The following is a 27,032-nucleotide window of genomic DNA, read 5'->3' as shown; positions in this document are numbered from 1 at the left end:
AATGTACGAAAATGCCAAATAATTTCAAATTTAGAACATAAAATTGCACGCATCATGGAAATAGGTAAGTATTTTTTTTTTCAACAAAAACCTTGAAATTAAATTAATGATGACTGATGAGTACTTACCGATCTAATTTGATTACAAAAAAAGCAATGAAAAATAATTTAAATTTAAAAATGAAAAATTTCATCGTTGTTTTCGTGAAATATAGGTACCTACTTAATTTTGAAATATTTATGAGAAAATCACCTCTTTTGGAATATTTGGATGTTTTATTCAGGCATGAAAAACCGAAAACCCACTCATAAACATGAACAAAAAACCGAAAAAATCGATTGATTTTGGACAAAAGCTGAAACGTAAAGTGAAACCGAGACTTCTAATGGAAAAACCTTCAACTAAAACCTTGAAATAAACTGAAATATATTGGTTTTTTTACAAACATCTTTCTGTTTTCTGAGTTTTTGCAAAAATTTCCAACGATGAACGAATAAGCATTGAATTCTGTTCCAATTAGGTAGGTGGGTAATTCTCAGAAAAAGGGTCGATTTTGATATGCATAATTTTGAAAAACGAAAATCATTTTTTTGGAAGATTTCAAGTGGGAATCATTTGTATATGTGTCCCAGATCCCTTTTCTAGTGTTGGCCTCAATTCAATCCCCCCCACTGTGGACCCCGGCCCCCCTAAAACGGCGATAATTAGAATTCGACCGTCATCGATGTGTAATATGTCGATTGACATGTTTTCAAGGTCGTAGAATTCGAATCTGGAGTTATTTTTTTTGTAGAGGTGGAGAGTGAGGCGTGGGGAGGGGGAAAATGCCCAATTTTGCTTATATTATCGTGTAATATGTCGATTTATGTTTTTCAGGCCGCAGAGTTCGAATCTGGACTTATTTTTTTGGTAGGGGTAGAGGTGAAGTGTGGGGAGGGAGAAAATGTAAAATTTTGCTTGTATTATCGTGTAATATGCCGACTAGCGCGATAAAAGTACAGCTGTCTGAAATTTGGCCAAGTCGAAGGACAAATGGGCGCTGGACAAGCCGAAGGACAATCTCAACGTTTTTTCGTTTCTAGCCTTACCTACTGGACATTATTCGATTTTTAACACGTAATAAATGTGTACTTATCATGTAGAATAACTTCCCGTGCTCAATTATTGGTTTTGGCGGGTTCATTGGCGTAAATGAAAACACCAAGCCGAAGGACACAGATTTTGCGAAATATCAAAACTTCACAGATAAGTACGGTCAGAACGAGCTGTAATGTAGTTTTTAAAAAGAACGGTGCGGGGTAACATTTCTATGAGAACAGTGAACCAGTGCAGCCACTCACCAGAAAAAAATGTTGGATTGGGAAGCTACCAAAAATAATTGAAAATTGCTCGAAAATTTGCGCAAAAAGTGTGTGACAGTTTTCAAATGTGAATTGTGAGCTTCCTAATAGACTTATTGCAATTGCAATTTGCACAATAAGAGACCTTCATGTTCTATGATAATGAGAATGTGTCAATTTTTCCAAAAAAAAATGAAGTTCATGAAACTTTATACCATTCATTTTCAAAAACATGATGTGTGACAGCCAAGTCGAAGGACATTTGGGGTATAAAATCAAATGTACACCAATGAAAGGAGGGTCTAAAAACCTCAATACCATGTGTGAAATGTGTGCGGGGTCATTCTTGAATGGACCAAAAAACAAAAAAAAAAATTCATGCTAAAACCGTTGAGAAATTTGCCATGTACACGAATTTTACCTTTTTCTGAGAATTACCCAGGTATACTTACTGGCATTTCTGCTACATTCGACTTTTAAAGAACACTTTTTCATGTGGTTTTTGCTCAAACTTTTTTCATGCAATTTCTGCAAAATATGCAAAAGCATACAAATTTCTGAAATTTTGATCAATTTTTATGTTTTTTTTTTGAGTTTTTATATAATTTCAAGTTTCAACATTTTTTTAAAACGCTTTTTTATGCATCTTTTTGCCATTTTTTTGACATTTCATCATTTTTTGTTGATTTGCACATGGCAGTTATTTTTATGCTAATTTCAATACGTGATTTTAATGATGTTTTATGCAGTTTTTGCTATCTACCTATATTTTTTCATACTTTACTTTAATTTTATTACTTTTAGGCAATTTTCAATGATTTATACTTACGGGTTTTCCGTGTTTTGGTTTTTTTTTTTATCATTCCTTCAAGTTTTTTTTTATTACTTACTTTTCATGCAAATTTTTTCCAAATTCAAAATAACTTCTTCTAAAGCACTCTACATCACTAAAAACATGATAAATATTCGATAAAATTTATCAGAATTGTATGAAAAAAAGCCAAAGGGTGCTAAAAACGTGGTAAAATGAGGTAAAAATGCTCAAAAAATTGAATGAAATTTCTGTAAGTTTGGCAAAAATGCAGTCAAAATTGAGTAAAACATCGTTGAAATTAAAATTCAGTATGCTGGAAGTGATGAAATTTTTCAATAAAGTTCAACACGATATACAAAAACAAAAAAAGTAGGTACCTAGCTAATCAAGAATAAAATCAATAAAAATGATCGTAAAGTAAACGGAAAGAATTTGGCCGAAATTAAATATTAAAATTGGAAAAATTGTAAAAAAAAAAAAAAAAAAAAAACATTACTAGAATTTAGCTTAAAAACATATTAAGTAGGTAAAGCATAAATTATTCATAAAACTACAGAAAAATTACATAAAAGTAAACGGTGATCATTCTGATCAAATAAAAATCGAATTGAATTTGACAAAATTTAGCAAAATGTTCATGAAACATTGTAGAATTATTATCTCTTCTCAAAAAATCATTGCAATGCAATTATAGAGAATTTTTATTTGGTAAGTACCAAAAGAAAATGCAATGAAAATTTAGTGAAATTTACCTTTAAAAAATTCACGAATAAAATAAAAATTGAAAGTTAACTACACTCAAAAAGCATTTAAATTATCAGAAGTTACCTACCAAAAAGTAATGAGCAAAAATGTATGAATAAGTGCTAAAAAGTCTGATGCACAAATACATACGTAGAAAAGAAGTTCAAAAAGTAAAAAGTCATAACAGTCAGCCATGAGCCACTACGTAAGAGCCAAATTTTTGCACCAGCAACTTTGAAGGCTTTTCAAACACGATGACAATGGCAATGTTTTCAGTTAAAAACATTCAATTAATTAAATGGTGACATGATGAGTGTTTTTGAACACTATGCATTTACAGCTCCGCTGCAATGCTTTCTTCCTGTTTGGGTTTTTCTTCACACAGGGTGTTCTAAAAGTTTTTAAAAAAACTTGAAAATAGCTGAAAAATCCACTTTTTTCACCCTGGAGAGGGGTCGAATGAGTTTGGAAGGCTGAAACCAGCAAAAGGCTCTTCTGATATATCCTCCCAATGTGTTGTGAAAATTTGGACGCTCTAGGTCAATTTGGAGGGGCTGTAGGGTTTCCCAAAGGTTGAAAAACACGTAAAATAGCCAAAAATGTTCACTTTTTTGACCCTGAAGAGGGGTCAAATAGAGTTGGAAGGTTGAAACCTGCAAAATACACTCAAGTGGCTGCATCCCATTGTATGCTGAACATTTGGGCTCCTTAGGTCAATTTTAAGAATGGGGTGGGGTTAGGAATAGGGTCAAAATGAGGTTTTTTCCACCTTAAATGGGGTGGAGATGACCTAGAAATCTGAAATTTGGATATGTTGTTTGCAATGGCAGTACTCACCAATGGTATGAATTTGGACCTTTTTCATCGATATGGGGCCAAATTATGCTTCTCCAAAAAAATGACCTTTCTGTAATTTTCAACTTTGACCCTTTCAACTGCAGGGGTCAATTTTAGCTCCCAAGAGAGCCCCATTCCCCAAGTTAGACTTTATTTGATCAATTAGAACAGGCTCTAGGTCATAAAATGTTTTAAAGTTATAAATAAATAAAAATATCAGCTGGCCTACTGCAAATAGCCCAATTTTTTACAAAAATTTGGCTAAAAACAATAAATTACTAAAAATTGGCAAGAAGTATTGAAAGGTTTTTAAAAATTGATTATTAGCAGGGGCCTACCCCTACCTGTACCCACCAGCATTTTTTCAAAATTAAGTAAATTAAAGTTGAAAATGTTGAAATAAAAATAAGCAAATGAAAAATGAAAATATGCAAACTTTAATTTTTCATATTTTATTTCACTGCTCTTTACATCATACATGCCTATTTTTGAAATTTCAACTTCTGGCCTCTTTGAGCGACTCAACACTCAAATCAAGCTATGAATGAATAATTTAATTAGAAATTTGACGAGCTTATGGTTTGATTTATAAATTAATTTTTTGAGTTAAAGATGCACAAATAATAATTGTTCTTCTTCTGATCACTTGAATCCAATCTAGTATAGGTAGGTCAGATGTTATTCTATTCAGTATCGTGTCACTCGTCAGAGTACCTTGAAAAATATCCTTATGCAACTCATTCAACATCTATTCAAAGTGCATTGATCTCTCAATATCTCAAAATAATCAACTTTAGGAACCCCTCGAATACTCAACTAGCGCTCCTACGCAACTAGAGCTTTGACGAACTACACAAAATCCGCCCGTTTTTCGCGAATGAATCAGCCAGTGGGATTTGCGTTCATTCTGAATGCAACCTTATCGCCTCGTAAAGTTTTTGTGTTTGGGTTGTATTGAGATATTGAGTCATATTTTGATACTTCAATTTCTATAATAAAATTTCCTTGAAGTAAAAAACATGTTTTTAATGTAAATTTCGGTCGAGTTGTTCATCCATGTTAATTAGTTCGCTCAATACTTTGAGGCTTTTCTCACGAACAATAGATCGATAGTACGACGAATCTGTTTAAACTTCTCCCGACGGTAAGTTTTATTCGATTTATTGGTCACTTTGCAACATTCATTCGTTACTAATTGAACGCATAATGCGTTGTCATTAAAATCATATTTGTTAGCTTATAATCCTATTTGTCGTATTGCGAGTTTTGCTGCTAGTTTCACACGAGTTGGTCATTTCGAGTTGGAAATTTTTACGTGTCGTCTGCAGCGGTAATCTTGCGTACGGATTATCGATTGTCAGTTTTTATAAAATGGTTTATAATACTCATCTTCGTACGTATCATTCGAACTCGACTCGAACGAGTATCATTATGCGTTACATTTTTTACACTCTCGAGTAGGTAGTTAATCGAAGCGATATTTGTTTTATTGGCGATTTGACCGATAAAATATGGAAATATTCGTAATTCCGTTATCACTAATGTGAATTTTTTTCACTCTCAAGAAACACTTTAATGTGGTATGATGATGTTGCTACCTAATATACTTTTTGTTAATGAGTCTTGTACTATGTTGCAGATTTGTTGTTTCGTGATTGGTTATTTAAAAGAGTTATGATATTGAACGTGAAACATTTGCTCATCTCATGAAATGAGCAATAAATACAAACCAGCACAAAAAAAGAATGTAAATAATCCATTGGTCAAAGGTTCAAGTAAATCTCGCTCGGAGTATTCGGAAGATACCAGTGTTAATAAAATCACCAAACCATTTACATCTACTAAAATTGCGGACTTGGAGAACGGGAATTACGTACACAATAAGACTGATAGGTTAAGATCGTTACAATATGGCAATCAAAACTCGTGCAATAATCCCGCCAATAAAAATACATCGTTTTGTAGAAGTACCGATGATGAGTAAGTTCTAAAGAGAAAAAAAATCGTTTCTCTTTAGCTTTAGCTAGATATATGAATCATTAAAAAATGCTGTTTTTAAACCATCAGGTATCCAGAAAGAAGAAAACGTACGCCGGTTAGTACGGGATTAAGCGATAGTTTTCCTTCGTGCTGTTACAATAATTCAGATACCAAAACGGGGACAGGGAATTCGGTTTTTGGACGTTTTTATGCGGACGATAAAAAGGTAACTGAACGTTTGATCGAACGCTGCACTAACCCATCATAATTCTCATTTTGATGATGTTTATCTTGGCCCAGTATAGATTACGTTAGGTCTTTTTTCGATTTAAAATTAAAATAATTTTAACGCTTCATTAAATTGAAAAAATATATCGCAATTAGTCGTAAAGAGAGTTGCACTAATTCACGGTATCTAAGTCGCTGACGAATTAACCTTGTAAGATGTGATTTATCTTGCCCATATAACTTCACTATTGTTAGCGTAGATTTGTAGGTAATTGAATTCATTTAATTATCGATGCACTTTTTTTTCCACTCGTAGAATAATTTTTCATTTATTTATTTATTTATTTTTTTTTAGTCTTCGACGTTGTTTGAACATGGCGATGATTTTTTTCTAAGCACGCAGTAACAACAACTACGATTAATGTTGGAAAATAAATGAAAGTGAATGTCAATGATTTGTAATAATGTGTCAAGTTTATGAATGAGTTTGGTCTATTGTGTTGTTTGAAGTGTAGCTCATCTTGACGTTATATTTTTTCTTTTCTTGATTGATGATATTTTAATTTTTTAAAACGTTTATGTTAATTAACCGAAGAAAAAATTCGTCTTACGGTCGAGTAATTTCGTCGATCGCAATTTTTTCACGTTCCGACGACTAGTTGGTTAAATTTTGACGCTTGTGATAGAATGGGAGCTAGCGGTGTGCAAATGTAAACGAATAAAAGATTACTTTATGCGATATTAATATGTAATTGAAACGGCGAGATGTGTACGTTTGCATAGTGATTCGGTTACTGATCACGTACGCTGAGCTTTAATTGAAGAATATTCGAGCTAAAGATAACTTTTTCAAGATCTTGGTTATTTTCGGCCTCTTGCTATTTTTAAATTCGTGAAATTAATTTTATTAGGGGAATTTTTGAGTGTTGAATTGTTTTTAATGAATGGAATCTTCGAACGGAGCGTTTACTCTTTCGTTGCTCCCATCGTTTGTTGTAGTTTGAGAACGATTTGATGATTTTAATTGCGATTCAGTTGTTCGAAATATGATCGTGATCCTTTCATCTGACATCCTCCCCCCTTTTCAGTACTGATTTGTAATCGTTTGGAATTTCTGTTCACAGAATAGCTCGACCAGCAGCGGTAGCAGTGGTACATCTTTGAAGCGAGTCTCCCGAACGACTCTACGTTCGTATTCGACTTCGGAAAGCTCGACAGGCGGCTACCATCAGCAACGTCATCATCAACAACAATATGAAAAAAGCAAACAACAGATTTTCCAATCGACTCGACACTCTAGCTTACAAAGATCATTCGATACGGACAACTTGCGTCGACAAACGTCGTCCTTACGAAGTAACATCGTCGGAATCAGCTCCTCGAAACAAAGTAGTTCTCCGCTACGTGGTAGTCCGGTTCGCGAAACAGTCGCTCGACGTGTACCGTCGCGTAAATCGCCAACGAATCTGTCCTCCGGTTGCGCTTTAAATCAAACTAATCTCGCTTCTTCGTCTAGTATTATTAATAAATTTAACAATAATAGTTCGTCGTCGTCGTTGTCGCCCAACGCCGCGAATACTTCTGGTTCGAATAAAGTCTCGAGACCAATGTCCGATGCGAATAGTTCCGGCGATAAATACGATTCGACTGATAGCGGAGACGGTTCGGTCATCAGAGGTGCTTTAGATGCGGTTGCGTTGGCCGAAGACGAAGACTCGTCATCGGTCGAAATACTCCCCGAGCCGGAGTCGTCGGACAGGTATCCGGCCTCTTCGTCGTCCAGTTCGCCTACGTTGACCGGTACCAGGACTTCGGCTCCTGTTACCATTCCGGCTGTGATCACTACTACTCCTGATAACGTCGTCGCCGAACCTGAAACCGAACCTCCGTCTGATCAGAGTACGTCCGCAGCTGATCCCAAAATGCCTGCTTTGCATGCGAGACTCGCCAGCGAAGACGATGATGAAGATAAGGAGAAGGCTATTGGAGTATCTCCCGATGGAAGGTACGTGATATTCGATCATTTATTTCATTCTGCGAATAGTGAGATGACGTTGCGTGTCGTTTATTCGCCCAGACATCGTATAATATTTCCACGTTCGAATACCTTTGTACAGGGAATGGGATTTTATCCGCAATGTTTTCGTACTTGATGCTTACTACGTCTAAAATAGTATGACAATTATCGAATTTTTTTCTCAACATGTTGCACGCATAGTTCGAAAAAAATATGACGACTAAGCATAAGAAGAATGCTAAATACGCGTGCATTTGTATATTTGTTTTCATTTGTTTTCATTTTTTTCAACTTCAACCGAGTGAAAATACACGTGAAAGTGAAAAGAAGGGTAAAAGTTAGGAATGTTTTTTTCCCTTGCACAACACAGATGGTAATTTGTTGTAATTTTATTTACGATGAACATGCCATCGACAGGAAAATGTATCGAATTATTTCTCGTCTGCGACGTCGTCGTCTTCTTCTAAACTTAGTGACAGTTTATAAAACGAATTGCGACGTTACGAAATAAGCTAATTTGAAATAAGTAATCGAGTTTTTTTGCTACAATTTTCGGTTTTTGTTCGAGTATTTATAGGGATGTGATTTATCCTGTACTGTTTTTTTTTAGTTTCGTAATTCGTCGAGATGATAATCGAAGGTGACGATAATTTTTTCAGGTATTTGAAATTCGACGAAGAAATCGGACGTGGGAGTTTCAAAACCGTGTATCGTGGACTAGATACGGAAACTGGCGTTTCAGTGGCATGGTGCGAATTACAGGTTCGTAAAGTGATTCATTACAATATGATTTGATCGGGGCTCGTACTCGGGTATTTTTCAAATTCAATGTTTTGGTTACTTAAGTTTTTTTGGTCTTTGCAGCGTTACGGTTGCAAAGCTCTGCTTTTTAGTTTTCTGCCCGAAAATAGCAACAAATCTTGGCCTTTTGTTAAAATTGTCAAATAGTCCAATGGTTCCCAAAAAAATTCACAATCTTGTTAAAATTGTTCAAGTCTTGATTTTTTTCGAAAATTGACAAAATTTTTCGCTTTTCAGCAAAATTGAGAGAAAACTTTTATATTTTGCAAAAATCAGAAATTGCCAAAAAAAAAATTTTTTCAAAAATTGATACAAAAAAATTTTGTTTATTTTCAAAAATTTCAATACCTTTCACGTTTTTTTAAATAATTGTCCAAAAGTCTCGCTTTGTGCAAAAAATTAAAAAACAGACAGCCTTTTTTGACAAAAGAAAAGTAGCCACTTTTTGCCACTATAACTGCTCGAAAGTCCTGGTTTTTTTGCAAAAATTGTCAAAGTCGTGGGTACTTTTAGCTAAAAAGTGATAATAAATCTCGCTTTATTAGCAAAATTGCCAAAAAATATCTTTTTTCCAAAAATTACCTAAAAGGCTCGTTTTTTCCCTAAAAAAATTGAAGAGAAGTTTATTGATTGCTAAAATTATAGAAAGCTCGCTTTTCGACAAAAATTGTTGCTTTTTAGCAAAATTGCTGGAATTTTACTTCACTTCCAAAATTTATCCAAAAATGTCGCATAATTCGCCAAAATGCTAGAAGTTTTCAAAAAAAGGTATATTTTTTTGTCAAAAAGGTCCCAAAATATTTCAATTTTGGTCAAATCGCCAAAATCTTTCCTTTCGCCAAGAATTGCCAAAAATTTACAAAAAATTTCATTTTTTGCGAAAAGTTCTAAAAAACCTCACTTTTTGAATAATTGTCCAAAAGTCTCAGTTTTTTGTCAAAAAGTTGCCAAAACCGTTTTTTTTTCAAATTGACAAAAAAAAATTTATTTTTTGCAAAAGGTTTTAAAAAATTGCACTTTTTTTGAAAAATTGTTCAAAAGTCCCAGTTTTTGTCAAAAGTTGCCAAAAATCGTTTTTTTTGCAAAAAATTCCAAACCCCCTCATTTTTGTCTAAAAATTGTCCAAAAGTCCAGCTTTTTCGACAAAAATGCGAAAAATTATCATTTTTTTTTGCCAAAGTTGCCAAGAAGTCCTAAAATTGTCATTCTTGTTTTTTGCTAAAAATGGAAAAAAATTCTAAAAATTTTTATTTTTTTTTAAATCTCAAAAAAGGTCGCATTTTGCCTAAATTGTAAAAAAAATTGAAAAAAAGTCTCGCTTTTTCGACACAAATTGTTAAAAATATCATTTTTTTGCCCAAATTACCAAAAAGTCCTGCTTTTGAACAATAATTTTCGCTTTTTAACAAAATTGAAATGGTCGTGCTCTTTCACTAAAAATTACCAAAAAGTCTCGTTTGTTTATCAAAAAATTGGAAAAAATACTCGCTTGTTCGACAAAAATTGCGAAATAAGGAAATTTTTTTGGAATAATTCCCACAAATTGCTGCTTTTTGCTAAAATTGTCAAGTTCTTACTTTTTTTACAAATATTCTCGTCAAGCAAAATTGCTAAAATTTCTTAACTTTTTTTTTCAAAAATGACCCAAAATCTTTCTTTTTGCCAATAATTTCCAAAAAGTCGTGCTGTTTGCTAAAGTTCTAAAAGTCTGTTTTTTTAAGCAAAATTTCTAGAAAAAAAGTCATTTTTTTCTCAAAAATTACCAATAGTCTCGTTTTTTTGCCAAAAATTCCGAAAAAGTCCACCTTTTTGCCAAAATTGTCATTTTTCAAAAATTGTCACGGATTTTCAATTTTTCAAAAGTTGACAAAAGTTTTCGTTTTTTGGCCAAAAATTTCAAAAAATATCACTTTTTTTCAAAGTTTTGTCAAAAATTGCCAAAAAGCTCTTACTTTGGCTGAAATGGTCAAATCATGTTTTTTCTAAAAAAAATTTTCATTTTTTGCCAAAAATTGCCAAATGTCTCTATTTTTTATTAAAAAGTTGCAAAATAAATTCAACTTTTTAAAATTAAAAAACAGAAAACCAAAAAAAAAAACAGAACATACTCGTAGAGTTCTGTTTTTTTTTTTTGATGAGTTTTTCTGCATTAAAATATTTTGCTCGCGTTTTGTCCCTTTTTTGGTTACTTTTCGAGCTCGTTCGATGACTAATGTAACTTTCCCGGGTAAAAATCAAGTACTAGCCCTATGATTCATATTCCGTACAGCAAATTATGGGGTGAAAAGAGTACGGAACGTTTTACGAGTGGTTAAATTTTAATGCCCATTGAAAAGACGATGATAATATACTCTGCACTTCGATCAGTTTGTTTACTCTTGTTTGTCTGTACTTAATTGAAACAGAAAAACACGATTTAATATATTTATTTTCGCCTGTCTTGTTTTGGATGTACCTATTTTATTTTCTTTCAAAACAGATGATCCAATTTTTTTTTTGTTTTATTCGCGTAGGTTTTTAATAATGATGATGAGTCATCGTGTTTTCGCGTTGATTATACATCGCACGAATGTGGGTTTTGTTTCGCCTTTTCTTTTCTCAACGCAAACAGAGTGCATTACCTTATCGATTGAAATGAAAACTTTTTCAGTTAGTTCGATTAAAATCGAAAGGATTAATATATGTATTGGAAAACGAATACATTTGAGAGAGGAGGTGGGGAAGGGGTGGGGGGTAGAATTAAAGCGAAAGTATTTATTATTCTTATTTATGATGGAAGTAATTACCCAAATAATTATTTGTTACCAGGAAAATAAATTGAATAAGGCTGAAAGACAACGATTTCGAGAAGAAGCCGAAATGTTGAAAAGACTACAACATTCGAATATCGTACGATTTTACGATTACTGGGAAGTTACCAATACTAAACGAAAGTATATAGTTTTAGTCACCGAACTTATGACTTCGGGAACGTTAAAGTCGTAAGTATTTTCTCGCAGATATTTACTCCATCCGCCCTGCTTGATCGTACATAATTCGATGGATTTATTCGTTTTACAGATATCTACGACGATTTAAGAAAATGAATACGAAAATATTGAAGTCGTGGTGTCGACAGATTTTAAAAGGTTTAAGTTTCTTACATTCCCGCAATCCGCCGATTATTCATAGGGATTTGAAATGCGATAATATTTTCATTACTGGAACATCGGGATGCGTGAAAATCGGCGATTTAGGTTTAGCTACGTTGAAGAATCGATCTTTCGCTAAATCGGTTATAGGTAAGACTTCGTAGAAAACGATAAAATGCTATTTAGTCATTTCCGAAAGTATTACAATTGTTTATGTGTTTTAGGAACCCCCGAATTCATGGCACCTGAAATGTACGACGAACAGTATGACGAAAAAGTTGACGTGTACGCGTTTGGTATGTGTATGTTAGAAATGATTACATCCGAATATCCATATACGGAGTGCAAAGGTCCGGCTCAGATTTACAAGAAAGTTGTCAACGTAAGAAGAACTTGATTACGTACTTCTCAGAAGCAATTTTACTCGATAGCTAATTGCATATACCTACTGTTGGTGATTAATCCTCGTTCGTGTGATTTTACAGGGTATTAAACCGATGAATTATCATAAAGTTGACAATTCCGAAGTAAGAGACGTTATCGATTTATGTATACAATTGAAAAAAGAAAACCGGTAAGTGATCTATTGAAATCGATTACCTGTATTCGTGGAAAATGTCGTTAAAAAGATAAACTAATGTTTGTTTTTCTTTTCTGTTTCGCAGTCCTACCATTAAGGAGCTCTTAGATCACGAATTTTTTGTCGAAGAATTAGGCCTGAAGTTGGAAATCGTGGAACGAGAAGAAAGCGTGGCTTCTAATTCGACCAAAATCCTTTTCCGATTACGAGTTATTGATACTAATAAGAGGACGAAAAAATATAAAGAAAATGAAGCTGTTCAGTTCGAATACGATTTGAATGTCGATAATGCTAAGGAAATCGCTGCTGATATGGTAATTGAGATACTGTATTTTTTAACTGGAGAAGTATCCCAAAAATTAGTAAAAAAACGTTTGGACCACTAAACTAGATTGATGGAAAGTGTCAAATATCTTATCAGTCAAAATTTCAGATTGTAAAGTTTTTTTAAGATTTCGAGAATTCTTAAAATTCAAATTTAGCTCAATAAATTCAAGAAAATCAAAATAATTTTTCTTAATTTAGTTATAAATCTTGCTCCCAGACTAGATTGGAAACGGTTTCGAGCTATTTTGAGCGGTTCTGGAGTCTCCAGACAATTTTTGGAAATTGAAATTTCCATAAAAATGTTACTCTTATCAATTTAGAAAACTGAAATTTAGTTCTTCTTCTATTTGTATCAACTGAGTAAACCGAAGTCATATCGAAGCCTCCAGCAAAATATGAAATATTCCTTTAAAAAAAAAAAACTTAACGAACCGACAGAAATCAATTTTGAAAAAATGGTGTAAAATCTATGAAATTGGTGCTAAAGTTTATTTGCACAGATTTCACGTTTTTTTTTAGAGAAGTGGAATTTTCAAAAAGTTTCTGCAGGTTTGAAAACGTCTTAAAATCGCCTCCGATCGATTCAGCGGATTAAAAATTATAGTCTATAAAATGAATTTCAAAATCGGAGTTTTCCAAATTACATAATGGTATTTTTGAAAACTTTTTTATTTTCAAAATTCTGCTGGAAGCTCCAGAATTGCTCAAAATACCAAAGTTACTAACAGTAACTTGGTAGTTTTTTCAACGCTTCGATTACTTGAGTTATTATTTTTTCTTTTTCAAAAATGAAATTTTTGTACATATTTTGAAGCAAAAAAAAAAAAAAAATGCAAATACATAATATGAATGTAAATAATTCAAAAAAGTATCACAAGTCCTTGCCTTTTGCTAAAATTGTCAAAGTCTCGCTATCTGCCAAAAAAAAAAGCTAAAAATCTCACCTTTTGTCAAAATTCCAAAAGGTCAAAATTTGTTTCCAAAAATTACCCTGAAATTTCGATTTTAAACCGAAAAACTGAAAAACGACTTGCTTATACTCGTATGACAAAAGTTGCGAAAAGTGTAATTTTTCTGCCAATAATTGCCAGAAAGTCCTTTTTTTTTGCTAAAATTGTCATGTCTCTTTTTTTTTGTCAAAAATTGTCAAGGATTCTCGTTTTTTCAAAAATGATCGAAAAGTCTCGATTTTTTTTTTTACATATAAAATGCAACGCTTTTCGAAAAAATCACTACCAATAATTCGGAAAAATTGCTTCTTTTTTCCTATAATTGGCGAATTTTATGTTCTTTATTTTTCAATAAAATTTATTTTCCCAAAAATTATCCAAAAGTGTCATTTTTCTGCGATAAAATGTCAAAAACTATCACTTTGTTAGGTACCAATAATTCCAGTCCTGCTTTTTGCTAAAATTACCTGAGTTTGCCAAAAATTGTGATAAAATTCTTTACAAAATTTCCAAAAATTGTAATTTTTTGGCTAAATAAGAAAAAGTTCAACTTTTTTTTCTGGAATTGCCAAAAATCTGGAACCCTTTTCTTTTGTTATTTTGTTAAAATTGTCATTTGGCTTTTTTGCTAGAAATTATAAAAATTTTCTCTTTATTGCCAAAAATTGCCCCAAAGTCTCACTTTTTTCTCAAAAGGTTTCAAAATAGTTCAACTTTTTTGAATTAAAAATCAGGAGATTATATTCTATTTTTTTTTCTACATTGAAATGTTTTATTCACGTTTTGTCACTTTTTTGGCTACTTTTTAGTAATTTTTCGAGCTTTTTTGGTTACCACAGTAACTTTTTTTATGGAAAAATTTTAGTACGAGGCCAGCTATACCTTTACCTACTAATAAAATGACCCATTCCAATTTTTTTGATTCCTCTCATTTCTTTCCCCATCTATCTAGAATTTTTTCCTTCTGTATTATGGAAGGGGGGGGGGGCGGGGTCGAAAAATTTACAAAAATATCTTCCTTTTTTCCATATTTTTATTAATGCAAAAAAAATGAATCTTTGAAAAAAGTGAACCGTAGGTCAAAGAATCAAGATTTTGAATCGTGATTTGTTATCTGATGAGTTATCCGAGCTGTACTAATTCGAGGGAAGGGGGGGGGGATTGTCAAATTCAACTTAAAGCTTAATTTGATAAAATTTTAATTTTTTGAGTGGCCAAATTTGATTTTTAAGAGTTTTCAACAGCTCCAAAAATGAACTTCACTACTTGAGATTTTGGCTGGTCATTATTTTTGTGTGCTCTTTATTGTCCGAAGCAAAAAATTTGCTGGTTGGGATACTCCTTACTCCCCCTCCCCTCATATTGGTAAATTGAAGACAAATTCCCACCGATTCCGGAGTAATTTTTAAAATGGATTTTTTTTTTGTTTCAATTTTAGGCGAATTCGGGCCATATTTTCGAAGATGATGTACGTTTTGTAGTTCAAATGATGAATTCGCGAATCAATAGCTACGTTCGCGATTGCAAAGCTATGCAGTTGACCAAGTTGATGGCCATGACTCATGTACCTCCGCCGGTTCATACTGCAGAAGAAATTTCCAGTAAGTTTATCAGCCTTTCTTTACATATTGTGTGAACTGAAAACCAAAATCTCTTTATTTACAGTTTTTTAATATTGGTTTTTCTTTTTCAGACTTAGATACGATGGCGAATTTATCATTAGACCAGCAAAACGCATTACCTCCGAATTACGGCTACAATGGCGAACTGGAGCTCGCTCAGTCGCAGATGAACGCCATGATTCAGCAATCGTTTGTTGCCTACCAGCCTCAGCTAGCTGCCGCAGCGGTTCAAGATATTCAGCAGCAAATACAGCAAACTCAACAACAACAGCAGCAACAGCCACTCTACCCGAATGCTGATGCTCAACTCGCTTATCAAGTCGAAATGTCCGAGCAGATAGCTTTAGCTCAGTTCGATTACATCCAACAGCAACAACAACAACAACAACAGCAGCAGCAGCAGCAACAACAACAACAGTTGCAACAACAAGTAGCAGCAGCAGCCGCCGCTCAGCAAATGCAACAGATGCAACAACAACAGCAACAGCAGTCTGCAGCCGTCCAGCAAATACAGCAGGCCGCTGCTGCCCAAATGAATGTAGTTGGTGGCGGCGCAGGCGATTTATCGTCTTCACCGCAGCAGCAGCAGCAGCAACAACAGAATACAATGCAACCGCAAATGCAACAGTACCAGTCTTTCAATGTACAACCTCCTCCTAGTCAATATACGGTCTCTGATACGCAGTATTTTCACAATAATGGCGAAAATGGAGGTGGAATGCCTCTCCCGGCACAAGCCGGTGTCCAGTATTCGACCGATGGTTCGCAGATACCGACTACGAATGGTACCGTTATCGCGAATCAGTACACGAATGAACAGGTCGACGTCCCCAGTCAGCACCTGCTTCATCAAAAAGATGACTTTCAATTACAGTCCAGATCGAGCGGAGGTCGTTCGTATTCGTCACAAGCTGACATTCAGAGTCAACAAAACATGGGCCAAAATCAACAACTGGACTATAGTCAATCATACTCACAGACTGCTCAGTTTCAGCCCCAGCAGCAATATCCTGCAAATGGTGATCGAACTCAGCAACCGCAGCATCAACTGCAACAATTAGATTCTAGTCAAAATACTTACCAGTCACAGCAGCAGCAGCAACCCCCTACAAATGAGACAACTCAACAGGCAGATATGCAAATGTCTGCATCCAATTTTCAACAAACGACTGCGTCGTTTATATCCCAACAACAACAACAGCAGCAGCAACAGCCGAACCAAATCCAACAACAATCGCAGTTGGAATATTTGCAGAATCAGCCATTTACCGGAGCCGAGATGCCTCCTACATCGATGCCTTTTTACCCACTGGTTAAAAATCCAGATGTACCTCTCGGTTATGCAGTCCAATTCCCCGGCCAGGAAAATCTGGCTCAAGCATACGTTACGGATGGCCAGCCCAAAGAGAATCAGCAACAATACGTGCCGGTATCTTTACCACAGTACGGTAATTTCGTCGCTGCTGCTCCAAATCTGCGCGAGTTCGCCGAAGTTTTCCAACAATCTGCGAATATTCCAACCAGTCAGAGTGATTTCACGAGGCTGCAGCAACTCTACACCCTCCAGCAACAGTATCTGAATAAGTTGCCTCCGTCTCAGCAGAATCTGCCTTATCAGCAGCCTCCTCCTGCGGCTGCCGCGCAAATAATGCAACAGTTCCAACCTATGAACGCTCAACAACCTTTTCAGCAACAATTCTTACGGCAGCCTCCGCCGAATATGTTGAATCAGCAAGGTCAAATGGTTCAAGGGCTCTTGCAACAGCAGCAAATCGATCCTCAGACGATGGCCGCTGTTTCCAAAGAGCCTATCAATATGCAGTATTATAAGATGCATTCGCAAAGCCTGGATATACCTGCGACTCAAATGCCCGCCTATTCGATGGCCTCGCAGCAGACCGTAGATGATTCGAAATACTCGCAAAATGGCGCCACGTCTCGTACGCAGCAAGATGTAATGCAAAATCAATCGTACGCTAAACCACCGTCGACGTCGTATGGCGAAACGCTGTCATCGTCGCAATTCAAGAATACCACCGATATGAGCCAAATACTTTCACAAATCCCACCCGACTTAGCTGCAACATTTCAAGCTTTCTTGAACGCTCAGTATAATCAAGCCCTAGCATCCGGTGCCTCGGTGCCGGGAATTCAATCGTATTGCGCCGTTCCTCCGCAGCAGCAGCAGCCACAGCAACAACAACAGCAACAAAACATGTACGGGAATTTACCACCGCCTCAGGCGCCATCCGCGTCGAATCAGATGACTGCTAAATTAGAAGAAAATCAAAATTATCCGAACATGGAGCAAGAATCGTTCATGCAGTTACAGAAACAAATGGCGTTGATGAATTTACAGTTGCAAGCGGCCGCTGCCAATTCTCAAGGAGCCGATATGACGAGAAAACCTCCGGAAGAATTTCTAGCTCAATTGTACCAACATCCGGAATTATCGGCTCAGATCAAAGGTGCGAACGAAATGTGGAAAAACCAGCCTCAAAATTCGCTGGATTTGTCTGCGATGCAGTACGTTCCCGTATCGTCGGCCGAAATGCAACAACATCTGCAAATGCAGGCGCGACAAAACACCAATTTCTTGCAGTCGCAGATGGAGAATTATCTGCAGATGTGCGGTCAATACCAGCAACCAGTTGCGACCATGTTGCAACAACCGCCACCGCCTCAGCAGCAGGCACAGGCACAACAGCAGTACCAAGTTCAATCTCAGAATCAGGTACCTACTTCGATGGGCAATGTGGAGGCAGGTCAGCAGTATGGTCAAGATGTTATGTTAAACGCTCAGTACGAGGCTCAAAATGCTGCTTATCAACAACAACAGCAACAACAGCAGCAGCAGCAGCAACAACAACAATATGTGCAAAATGTAGGGGGTAATTTTGTTGATAATCAAACCAGGCAGCATAGCGAACCAACTCAGAATTTTCAGCAGTCGTATCAGCAGCCTCAGAATGATGTTTTGCCCCAAACTGTGGACAATTCGACTGGAGGGTATCAACAGAATGAGAATCAAAATGTTGAAAACGTGGCGGTATCAACGGGAAATGTGTACGTGCCTATGTCTCAAGTAAGTTCATTCGTGGATCAAGTTCGAAAAGAAGTTTTGTAGAGAAGTACGAGGTTTGTTAATTTATTTGTATTTTTTTCTTGGTTTTAGGAGATACCTCCTGCTTCTAATGGTAATGTCGTGAATGTGAATATTGGAATGATTAATCCAAATAGAACGACGGATGTGGTTGGCAGCGTAGCTCAAGTAAGTTGAGCTTCAATTTGAAATTATTTTACAGCTTGAACTTCATTTTTTTCGGTTTCGAACTGATGAAATAATTTTTATATTTCGGATTCTCAGAATGATCAAGGCAATCAAATGGTATGTCCTGATGGAAGGTCACAGATGAATCAGTCAGTGGTTATGAGCAATGTTCCTTCTAACGTTGGGGTGAGTTTTTTGAAAATCGAATTATTGACAATTACTTTGAAAACTTTCAATGTATGGGAGGCCATCCTCATTTTCTGAGGGATGGAGGTGAAACGAGTCTCACGTCAGTTGAACTTTTCGTAATGAAAGCATCAGTTGAAGGTTACTACATTTAAAAAAGTGAAAAAAAATCACGATCTCAGCCTCAAGATCCGAGCACGTTCGGAATTCAAAAAAATTAAAATGACTTACGAAACATTGTTTCTCGGATTTTTGTACCAAGTTCGAATTTCGCTCAAATAGTCCAGTCGGTAAGGAGTTGGACCCAAACAAAATTGCTAACAAAGGTTTTTTTGCTTTAAGATCTCTAGGAGGGTGTCCTAAACAACATATCTCGACCCGTCCCCGATCCACGTGGAGCTTTCCCCCCCACAGTGGATTTTAGCCCCCCAAAACACGTTTTTCGCCATTTACTCCCCCGCGTTGCATTTTAGCGAAAAATATGTGGTTAGATAAAAGAATCTACGTCAAATTTCCGATCTAATGATGTATCAACTTTCCTTGTACGCTCAAGGGGGGTGGAACTATAGCCATTTAAAAAGGGGGGTTTCTTGAAAAATACATAATGGCTATAGGCGCCTAAGAGGGGTGAAATGGTCTCCGAAAGCGTTCGAATTGATATTAGCATGTAAGGTGAGTACCGTAGAGAAACTTCCGCATGAAAAATTTCAGATCCACACCCCCTCCCCTTTTGGGAGAGCCCCCCTTTTCTGAAATTTCAATAACACTTTTCTCAGCCCCATGTTGACCGATTTTGAAAATTTTTCAGTATGTTATGTATATACTTAGTACGTATCCCCACAAAAATTTTCAACCCCCTCCCCTCATATTTACCCCTCAAAATGGTGTAAAAATGTATCTTAAGGAGGGTTGGGGTAAAATGGGAATTTTGGGGAAAATAACCAAGTATCAATGAGCAGGGTGTCGTTTTCTCATGATTCGATACCACTGAGCACGAATATGACATCAGATTTTTTGCTACCCTCATCTAGCTCTCTCCAGAGCACTTAGTCCCTTCAATTTTCACTATTGTTGAAAAGCATAAAAAAATTAAAAAACGCGAATTTGAGGGGTAAATATGAGGGGAGGGGGTTGAAAATTTTTGTGGGGATACGTACTAAGGATATACATAACATACTGAAAAATTTTCAAAATCGGTCAACATGGGGCTGAGAAAAGTGTTATTGAAATTTCAGAAAAGGGGGGCTCTCCCAAAAGGGGAGGGGGTGTGGATCTGAAATTTTTCATGCGGAAGTTTCTCTACGGTACTCACCTTACATGCTAATATCAATTCGAACGCTTTCGGAGACCATTTCACCCCTCTTAGGCGCCTATAGCCATTATGTATTTTTCAAGAAACCCCCCTTTTTAAATGGCTATAGTTCCACCCCCCTTGAGCGTACAAGGAAAGTTGATACATCATTAGATCGGAAATTTGACGTAGATTCTTTTATCTAACCACATATTTTTCGCTAAAATGCAACGCGGGGGAGTAAATGGCGAAAAACGTGTTTTGGGGGGCTAAAATCCACTGTGGGGGGGAAAGCTCCACGTGGATCGGGGACGGGTCGAGATATGTTGTTTAGGACACCCTCTTAGAGATCTTAAAGCAAAAAAACCTTTGTTAGCAGTTTTGTTTGGGTTTGCCCTCATAAAGTTCTTTACCGACTGGACTAAAATTTCCACATACTTTTTCAAGTATCGTCCCTTAGGATCTCCCCCCTCCCTCACCAAAAAAATTGAGATTTGGAGTGGCGCATCGTTTGTTTGGTTTTCAAATGTGCCAAGTTCGAATATCCTCTTAATTTTTTGATCTGACCTCTCTAAGCCCCCCCCCCCTCATCTGGCCACTCGACTCCTTCCCCCTCCCAATATGCATAGAATCACAAACAATTTCAAATTACGTGTGATTCAGCGTTTGCTAAATTTTTTAGGATAATAAATTCGAATATCTCTCAACTTTTCAACTCAACTTTGTGTACCCCCTCCCTCCAAAATGGCCCAAACCTTAAGCATGTTCAAAAATTCCGAAAAATCCAAAATGACGAGTGACATATCTTTTGTTAGGATTTCGAAGGTGCTGAGTTCGAATATCTGCTCTATTTTTCGATTCGACCCCTCTGAGCCCCCTCCCCAATTTTTCAAGTATGACCAAAATTTCAAAAAAATCTCAAATGACGTGTGACATATCGTTTGTGAGGTTTTCGAAGGTGCTGAGTTCAGATATTTGCCAATTTTTTGGATACGACGCCTCAATACCCCCCCCCCCTCTTAAACATGTCCAAAAATTTCGAAAATTCTAAAAGGACGAGTTACATATCGTTTGTTAGGTTTTCGAAGGTGCTGAGTTCGAATATCTGCTTTATTTTTCGATTTGACCCCTATTAGTCCCCCCTCTCCAATTTTTAAAGTACATTACCAAAATTTCAAAAAATCTCAAATGACGTGTGACATATCGTTTGTGAGGATTTCGAAGGTGCTGAGTTCGAATATCTGCTCTATTTTTCGATTCGACCCCTCTGAGCCCCCTCCCCAATTTTTCAAGTATGACCAAAATTTCAAAAAATCTCAAATGACGTGTGACGTATCGTTTGTGAGGTTTTCGAAGGTGCGGAGTTCAGATATTTGCCAATTTTTTGGATACGACGCCTCAATACCCCCCCCCCCCCTCTTAAACATGTCCAAAAATTCCGAAAATTCCAAAATTACGAGTGACATATCGTTTGTTAGGTTTTCGAAGGTGATGAGTTCGAATATCTGCTTTATTTTTCGATTTGACCCCTCTGAGCCCCCTCCCCTTTCCAATTTTTAAAGTATTACCAAAATTTCAAAAACTAAAAATTAAATGACTTGTGACGTATCGTTTGTGAGGTTTTCGAGGGTGCTGAATTCGAATATCAGCTTTATTTTTCGATTCGACCTCTCTGAGCCTCTTTCCCTCCCCCCCCCCCCCCAATGTTTAAAGTATGACCAAAATTTCAAAAAAAAAAATTAAATGGCGTGTGTGACCTATCTTTTGTGAGGTTTTCAAAGGTGTTGAGTTCAAATATTTGCCCATTTTCTGGATACGATGCCTCAGTACCCTCTCCCCCTCCGGTGTTAATACTCTCAAAATGTTTGAAAATCCCAAAAAATCTGAAATGACAAGTGACACATCATTTGTGAGGTTTTCGAAGGTGCTGGGTTCAAATATCTGGCCACTTTATCGATTCGACCCCTCTGAGGCTGTGCTCCCCCTCCCCCCGTATTTCAAGTATGACGAAAATTCTAAACAAAAAATTAATGACGTGTGGTACATCGTTCATGAGGTTTTCCAAATATGCTGAGTTCAAATATCTGCTCACTTTTTGGATTTGACCCCTTGGTACCTCCCTAACCGGTATCCCAATCCTCATAACACGTATATAAAAAGTTCAAAAAATCTAAAATGGCGAGTGACATATCGTTTGTAAGGTTTTCGAAAGTGCTGAGTGCAAATATCTGTTCAATTTTTCGATTCCATCCCTCTGAGTCTACCTCCCTCTATGTTTCAGATTGCTATGAGCAAAATTTCATAAAATTCAAACTGACGTGTGACACATTATTTGTGAGATTTTCGGAGGGGCCAAGTTCGAATATCCGCTTATTTTTCTAATACGACCCCTGAGCTCTTCCCGCCTCCCTCAGTGGTCAAAATTCAGAAAAACTTTAAAAATGAAGCTGCACAATGCATATTGTTTGTTACTAATTTGAAAGTGCCAAGTTCGATTATTCAGTCAATTTTTTTTTCGGTCCCATTCCTCTGACCGTCTTCTTCCACCTGTGCCAAAAAAAAATATTCAAAATTGGGTATGAAGCATCGTTCCTTGAACATCTTTTTTATTTTCTGATCCGATCTCTCTGACTCTTCTCCCTGTCCCTCCACACGTCTCAAACATACCAGAATTCTGGAACATTTCAGATGCTATGACGTCACGTAAGACTCAGTTTTTTTTTTTTTGGCAATAAGCATCTTTTCCTGATGGACTTCCACATACTTTTGGAACTTTTCTCTCAAATTGATCGTCATTCAACTTGACTTGTAACTAAAACTGTCTGCATATTTTTGCAGGGTCTGGTTAGCGGCGCAGAATCAACACCAACGCCGATGATATCATCGTACGGAGATCTGTACATAGGAAACGATTCGTCTCTGGCGGATCTGGCAACTAGTCAAATGGTGGTGGACAATACACCCGTTCTATCCGACGTAAGTGTTCAACATCATCACCATCAACCTCAACAACAACAACAACAGCTGCAGCAAAAGCAACAGCAACAGCATCAGGGGGTATGCGTTAGCGGCTCGGCAGCTTGCTGTTCTTTGCCTCAGTGTGATACGTGCCTTGGCTTGCTTCATTCGCAACAAAATCCGCTTCTCGCTCAATCCACTTTTGTTATAAATTGTGTGCGATCTCAGTTAGATAGTGCTAGTCATACCAATAATAGTCAGAGTGTAAACAAAACAGCCACCGGCGGCGCTGGTGCTGGTACGTTCGCGACGCCTTCGCCGTCCGCTGCGTCCGCGTTGGACACCCAACGTAAAATATCCGTGATGTCGAATCAGTCAACAATGTCAACGGATTCGGACTACGTTTCCGATACGAATAATTTATACTTAGATAATCATATGATGAGGAAGTTATCGGACACCAATTGCTACGAACCTCCCAATGCGGCAGAAGCGTGTAATTTCGCTAAACCGGCGTCGTGTAATTTATCGTTGAATTTATCCGGAATCGGAACGTGGACCAAGTTCTCCAAGGATCAGAGTTGTCAGACACCTACGGCCTATCCTCCCGACTGCACCGATGCTAAGAACGAAGTGAAATTATCGGATATTCACAGACAGATGTCGTTCGGTACCGAATCGAATTCCTCGTTCGACGATCCTAAACGTAAAATATCGAATATATCGACTATTTCAACCTTATCGTCGCTATCGACCGAATCTACCAGTACTTTTGATACGATTACCTTAGGTCCGGATAACGCCAGCCAAGATGAATTCTACATCGATACGAACGCCAAGTACCCGGATATTACGATTAAACCCGCTCAAGTAAGTCAAACCGTCGATTTACTGAATCGGTACGAGAGGTTTAATTAACCACGTATGTCGTATAAGTTGTACAGTACGATTTTCTTTACGCACCCGGTTCACATGAAACACCCCACCGCCCCCTCCTCCCCCGGTCTCTGATCATTTTCATCTTTCTTCACTTTCTTCTCACGTCTTGTTGTATTGCAAATCGTGAAGTAGGTAAGAGGTGCTGCAATATTTAGGTGTTGTTTTTTTTCCGGCTGTGTTGGTCTTAAGTCGTGTGAAAATGTGGAATTTTATCGAGGTTTTGTGTTTTTCGGTGGCTGATAGATTTTTTTTAAAGCGGATTTTGGATTGATAGACGTATTTTTTTTTTTTTTTTTTGGTAGAAAACGCTTTTTATTGGCTTGATGTCGTAGTGAATCGATTTTATACACTTGCAGGATGATTCGGCGAATTTTCATCGTACAAAAGCTAAAAGAAATGTTTTAGTGAAAAAAAGTACTTTTTGAATGTTTAAAAATTCTACAACCTAATCAGAAAAAATTGGCAATTTAGTAGCGAGGTTTGCTAAATTTCGTTAATTCTAAGAAAAAATCCGAATCATCCGAAATTGGTTATAATTTTATTTCTTCCTCTATTACTTATTCTTTCTTTACGTATTTTTCTTTTGGATCTCTTTTCTTTCTGTTTAATTTGTGGCTTTTGAAATTTTGTGCGCATTGAATTTCTACATACCTACGTAATTATTTCAATCTGATGCAGCTTATCATCACGTAGATTTTGCTTTCTACTCGTATTAGTAATTGTAGGTAATTTAAGTGCACCTCAGTAATCAGTGATTTAGATGAATAGACTATAGACTACCTCTATTGTGATGGGAGGAGCCGGAGATCCCAAAAAGACTTGAAAATGTAGTCTGAAGCAATTTAATTGGCAAAAAGTAGAGGTTCTAGAAAGGGGCAAAAAAAACAGTTCATATCCGTAAGCAAAATAATTTATTCCTCGCCCATTGAGTCAGAGTTCGCAGAAAGGCGGTTACATCCTTTGATTTCGTGTAAAAATGAAGTATTGTAGAATTATTTAAAAGTGACCTTGCGACCTATCAAAATGGGTTAAAATTTCGCGAGAAATTCAAATATTTTGTCGAAATTTTTTTTTGAGCAATTTTGAAAATTCTTTTGCTCTATTGGGTCATGATTTTTAAAGTTTTTGAGATGTTTTCATTTTATCCATCAGAAATTTCAACCAAAATTCTTTTTGAACATTTTTGAATGTGTTTTAGATATGTCAGTACGATTACTCGGGGAATCGACTCAATTTTGAAATCATATTTCTTAAAAAGTGCTCAAAAAAATTCGGAGAGAAATTTTTGATTTTCTACTGAAATTTTAAATCATTTTGCAAGCTCGTATGACAATTTTTTCAAATATCCCAAAATTCTTGAGACAATATGCTGCTCAAAATTTTTTCAAAATTACTCAAGTCGTTATAGACAGATCGCAGGACGCTTTTTCAAAAATGTCAAAAATCAGTACCAACTCAAGTTTGAGCTCAAAATTCTTCAAAATTGTTGAAAATACATTCTCGTTGAAATATGTGAATTTTTCGTAACATTTTGACCCATTTTGATTGATCGCATCATTAAAAAAAAAAGGTCATAGGCCTATTTTTAGCTCAAAAATTTTTCAGAATCGCGCAAAAAAAACATTTTATTGCATTATTCGAATTTCTCGCGAAATTTTTATTCTTTTTGACAGGTCGCATAGCTTTTTAAACAAAATTCCCAAAAATCATTACCCAATTTTGGGCTTGGAATTTCTTCAAAATTGCTCAAAAACATTTTCGTTGGAATATTTGAATTTTTTGCAACATTTTAGTCCATTTTGGTCGGTTGCATCATACCTACTTTTTCAAAATTCAAAAAATTATGAACCAAATTGAAACTCAAAACATTTTTCAAAACTGTTCAATAAACATTTCTGAAACATTTATTTGAATTTTTCGCGAAATTTCAACTCATTTTGACTGATCGCATGATTTTTTTCTTCAAAAAGTACAAAAAATTGCCACAAAATAATTCAGAATTTAAAAAAAAAATGTCTTTGAGTACTTGAATTTCTTGCAACTTTCTAACCCAATTTGATGGGTCCCACACCACTTTTTCAAAATCATAAAAATCGTGAGCTAATTTTGAGCTCAAAAAATTTTCAAAATCGCTCAATAATCATTTTTATTGCAATATTTGAATTTCTCGCAAAATTTTTACTCATTTTGACAAGTCGCGTGGCTTTTTCTCAAAAATTCCCAAAAATCATTACCCAATTTTGGGCTCAAAATTTCTTCAAAGTTGCTCAAAAAAATTTTTTTGGAATAATTTTGAATTTTTTGCAACATTTTAATCCATTTTGATGAGTCCCCCACCAATTTTTCAAAATCAAAAAAATCATGAGTCAATTTTGAGCTCAAAAAATTTTCAAAATCGCTCAATAATCATTTTTATTGCAATATTTGAATTTCCTGCAAAATTTTAATTCATTTTGATATGTCGCATGGCTTTTTCTCAAAAATTCCCAAAAATCATTACCCAATTTTAGGCTCAAAATTTCTTCAATGTTGCTCAAAAAAATTTATTGGAATAATTTAGAATTTCTTGCAACATTTTAATCCATTTTGATGAGTCCCTCACCAATTTTTCCAAATCACAATAATCATGAGTCAATTTTGAGCTTAAAAATTTTTTTTAATCGCTCAATAATCATTTTTATTGCAATATTTGAATTTATCTCAAAATTTTAACTCATTTTGGCAGATAGAATGGCTCTATTTTATAAATTCCGGAAAATTATCGCTCAATTTTGGGCTCAAAATTGTTAAAAATTTCTCAAAAAAAATTGTCATTAGAGTGTATTTGAATTTTTTCTCACATTTTAACCAATTTTGATGAGTCGCTTACTACTTTTTCAAAATCACAAAAATCATGAGTCAATTTTGAGCTCAAAAAAATGTCAAAATCATTTTTATTGCAAATATTTGAATTTATCGCAAAAATTTAACTCATTTTAACTGGTCGCGTGGCTTTTTCTCAAAAATTCCCAAAAAT

At 35.8% G+C, this 27,032-nt stretch overlaps 1 protein-coding gene across 4 annotated transcripts in view; it reads left to right on the top strand.

The window, feature by feature from the left end:
* The first annotated feature begins 4,634 nt into the window (after positions 1–4,634).
* Wnk (Wnk kinase) overlaps positions 4,635–27,032 on the top strand; it is a 33,959-nt gene continuing 11,561 nt past the window's right edge. For 2 of the 4 annotated variants that reach the window (XM_065356607.1, XM_065356605.1), the window contains exons 1-15: positions 4,635–4,879; positions 5,375–5,715; positions 5,803–5,941; positions 7,068–7,948; positions 8,620–8,722; positions 11,570–11,742; positions 11,822–12,042; positions 12,117–12,274; positions 12,378–12,466; positions 12,558–12,786; positions 15,188–15,350; positions 15,443–18,456; positions 18,547–18,642; positions 18,739–18,828; positions 22,958–23,947. In XM_065356607.1, the coding sequence (XP_065212679.1) occupies positions 5,447–5,715; positions 5,803–5,941; positions 7,068–7,948; positions 8,620–8,722; positions 11,570–11,742; positions 11,822–12,042; positions 12,117–12,274; positions 12,378–12,466; positions 12,558–12,786; positions 15,188–15,350; positions 15,443–18,456; positions 18,547–18,642; positions 18,739–18,828; positions 22,958–23,947 (6,615 nt within the window). In that variant the 5' untranslated portion in view covers positions 4,635–4,879; positions 5,375–5,446. The remainder of the gene's footprint in view (positions 4,880–5,374; positions 5,716–5,802; positions 5,942–7,067; positions 7,949–8,619; positions 8,723–11,569; positions 11,743–11,821; positions 12,043–12,116; positions 12,275–12,377; positions 12,467–12,557; positions 12,787–15,187; positions 15,351–15,442; positions 18,457–18,546; positions 18,643–18,738; positions 18,829–22,957; positions 23,948–27,032) is intronic. The other 2 variants (XM_065356606.1, XM_065356608.1) reach the window with 2 other exon arrangements.

Source organism: Planococcus citri, chromosome 3 (assembly GCF_950023065.1).
Source record: "Planococcus citri chromosome 3, ihPlaCitr1.1, whole genome shotgun sequence".
Classification (NCBI taxonomy): Eukaryota; Metazoa; Arthropoda; class Insecta; order Hemiptera; family Pseudococcidae; genus Planococcus; species Planococcus citri.
Note: the sequence above shows the minus strand (reverse complement) of the source record. Positions and strands in the feature narration are given on the sequence as shown.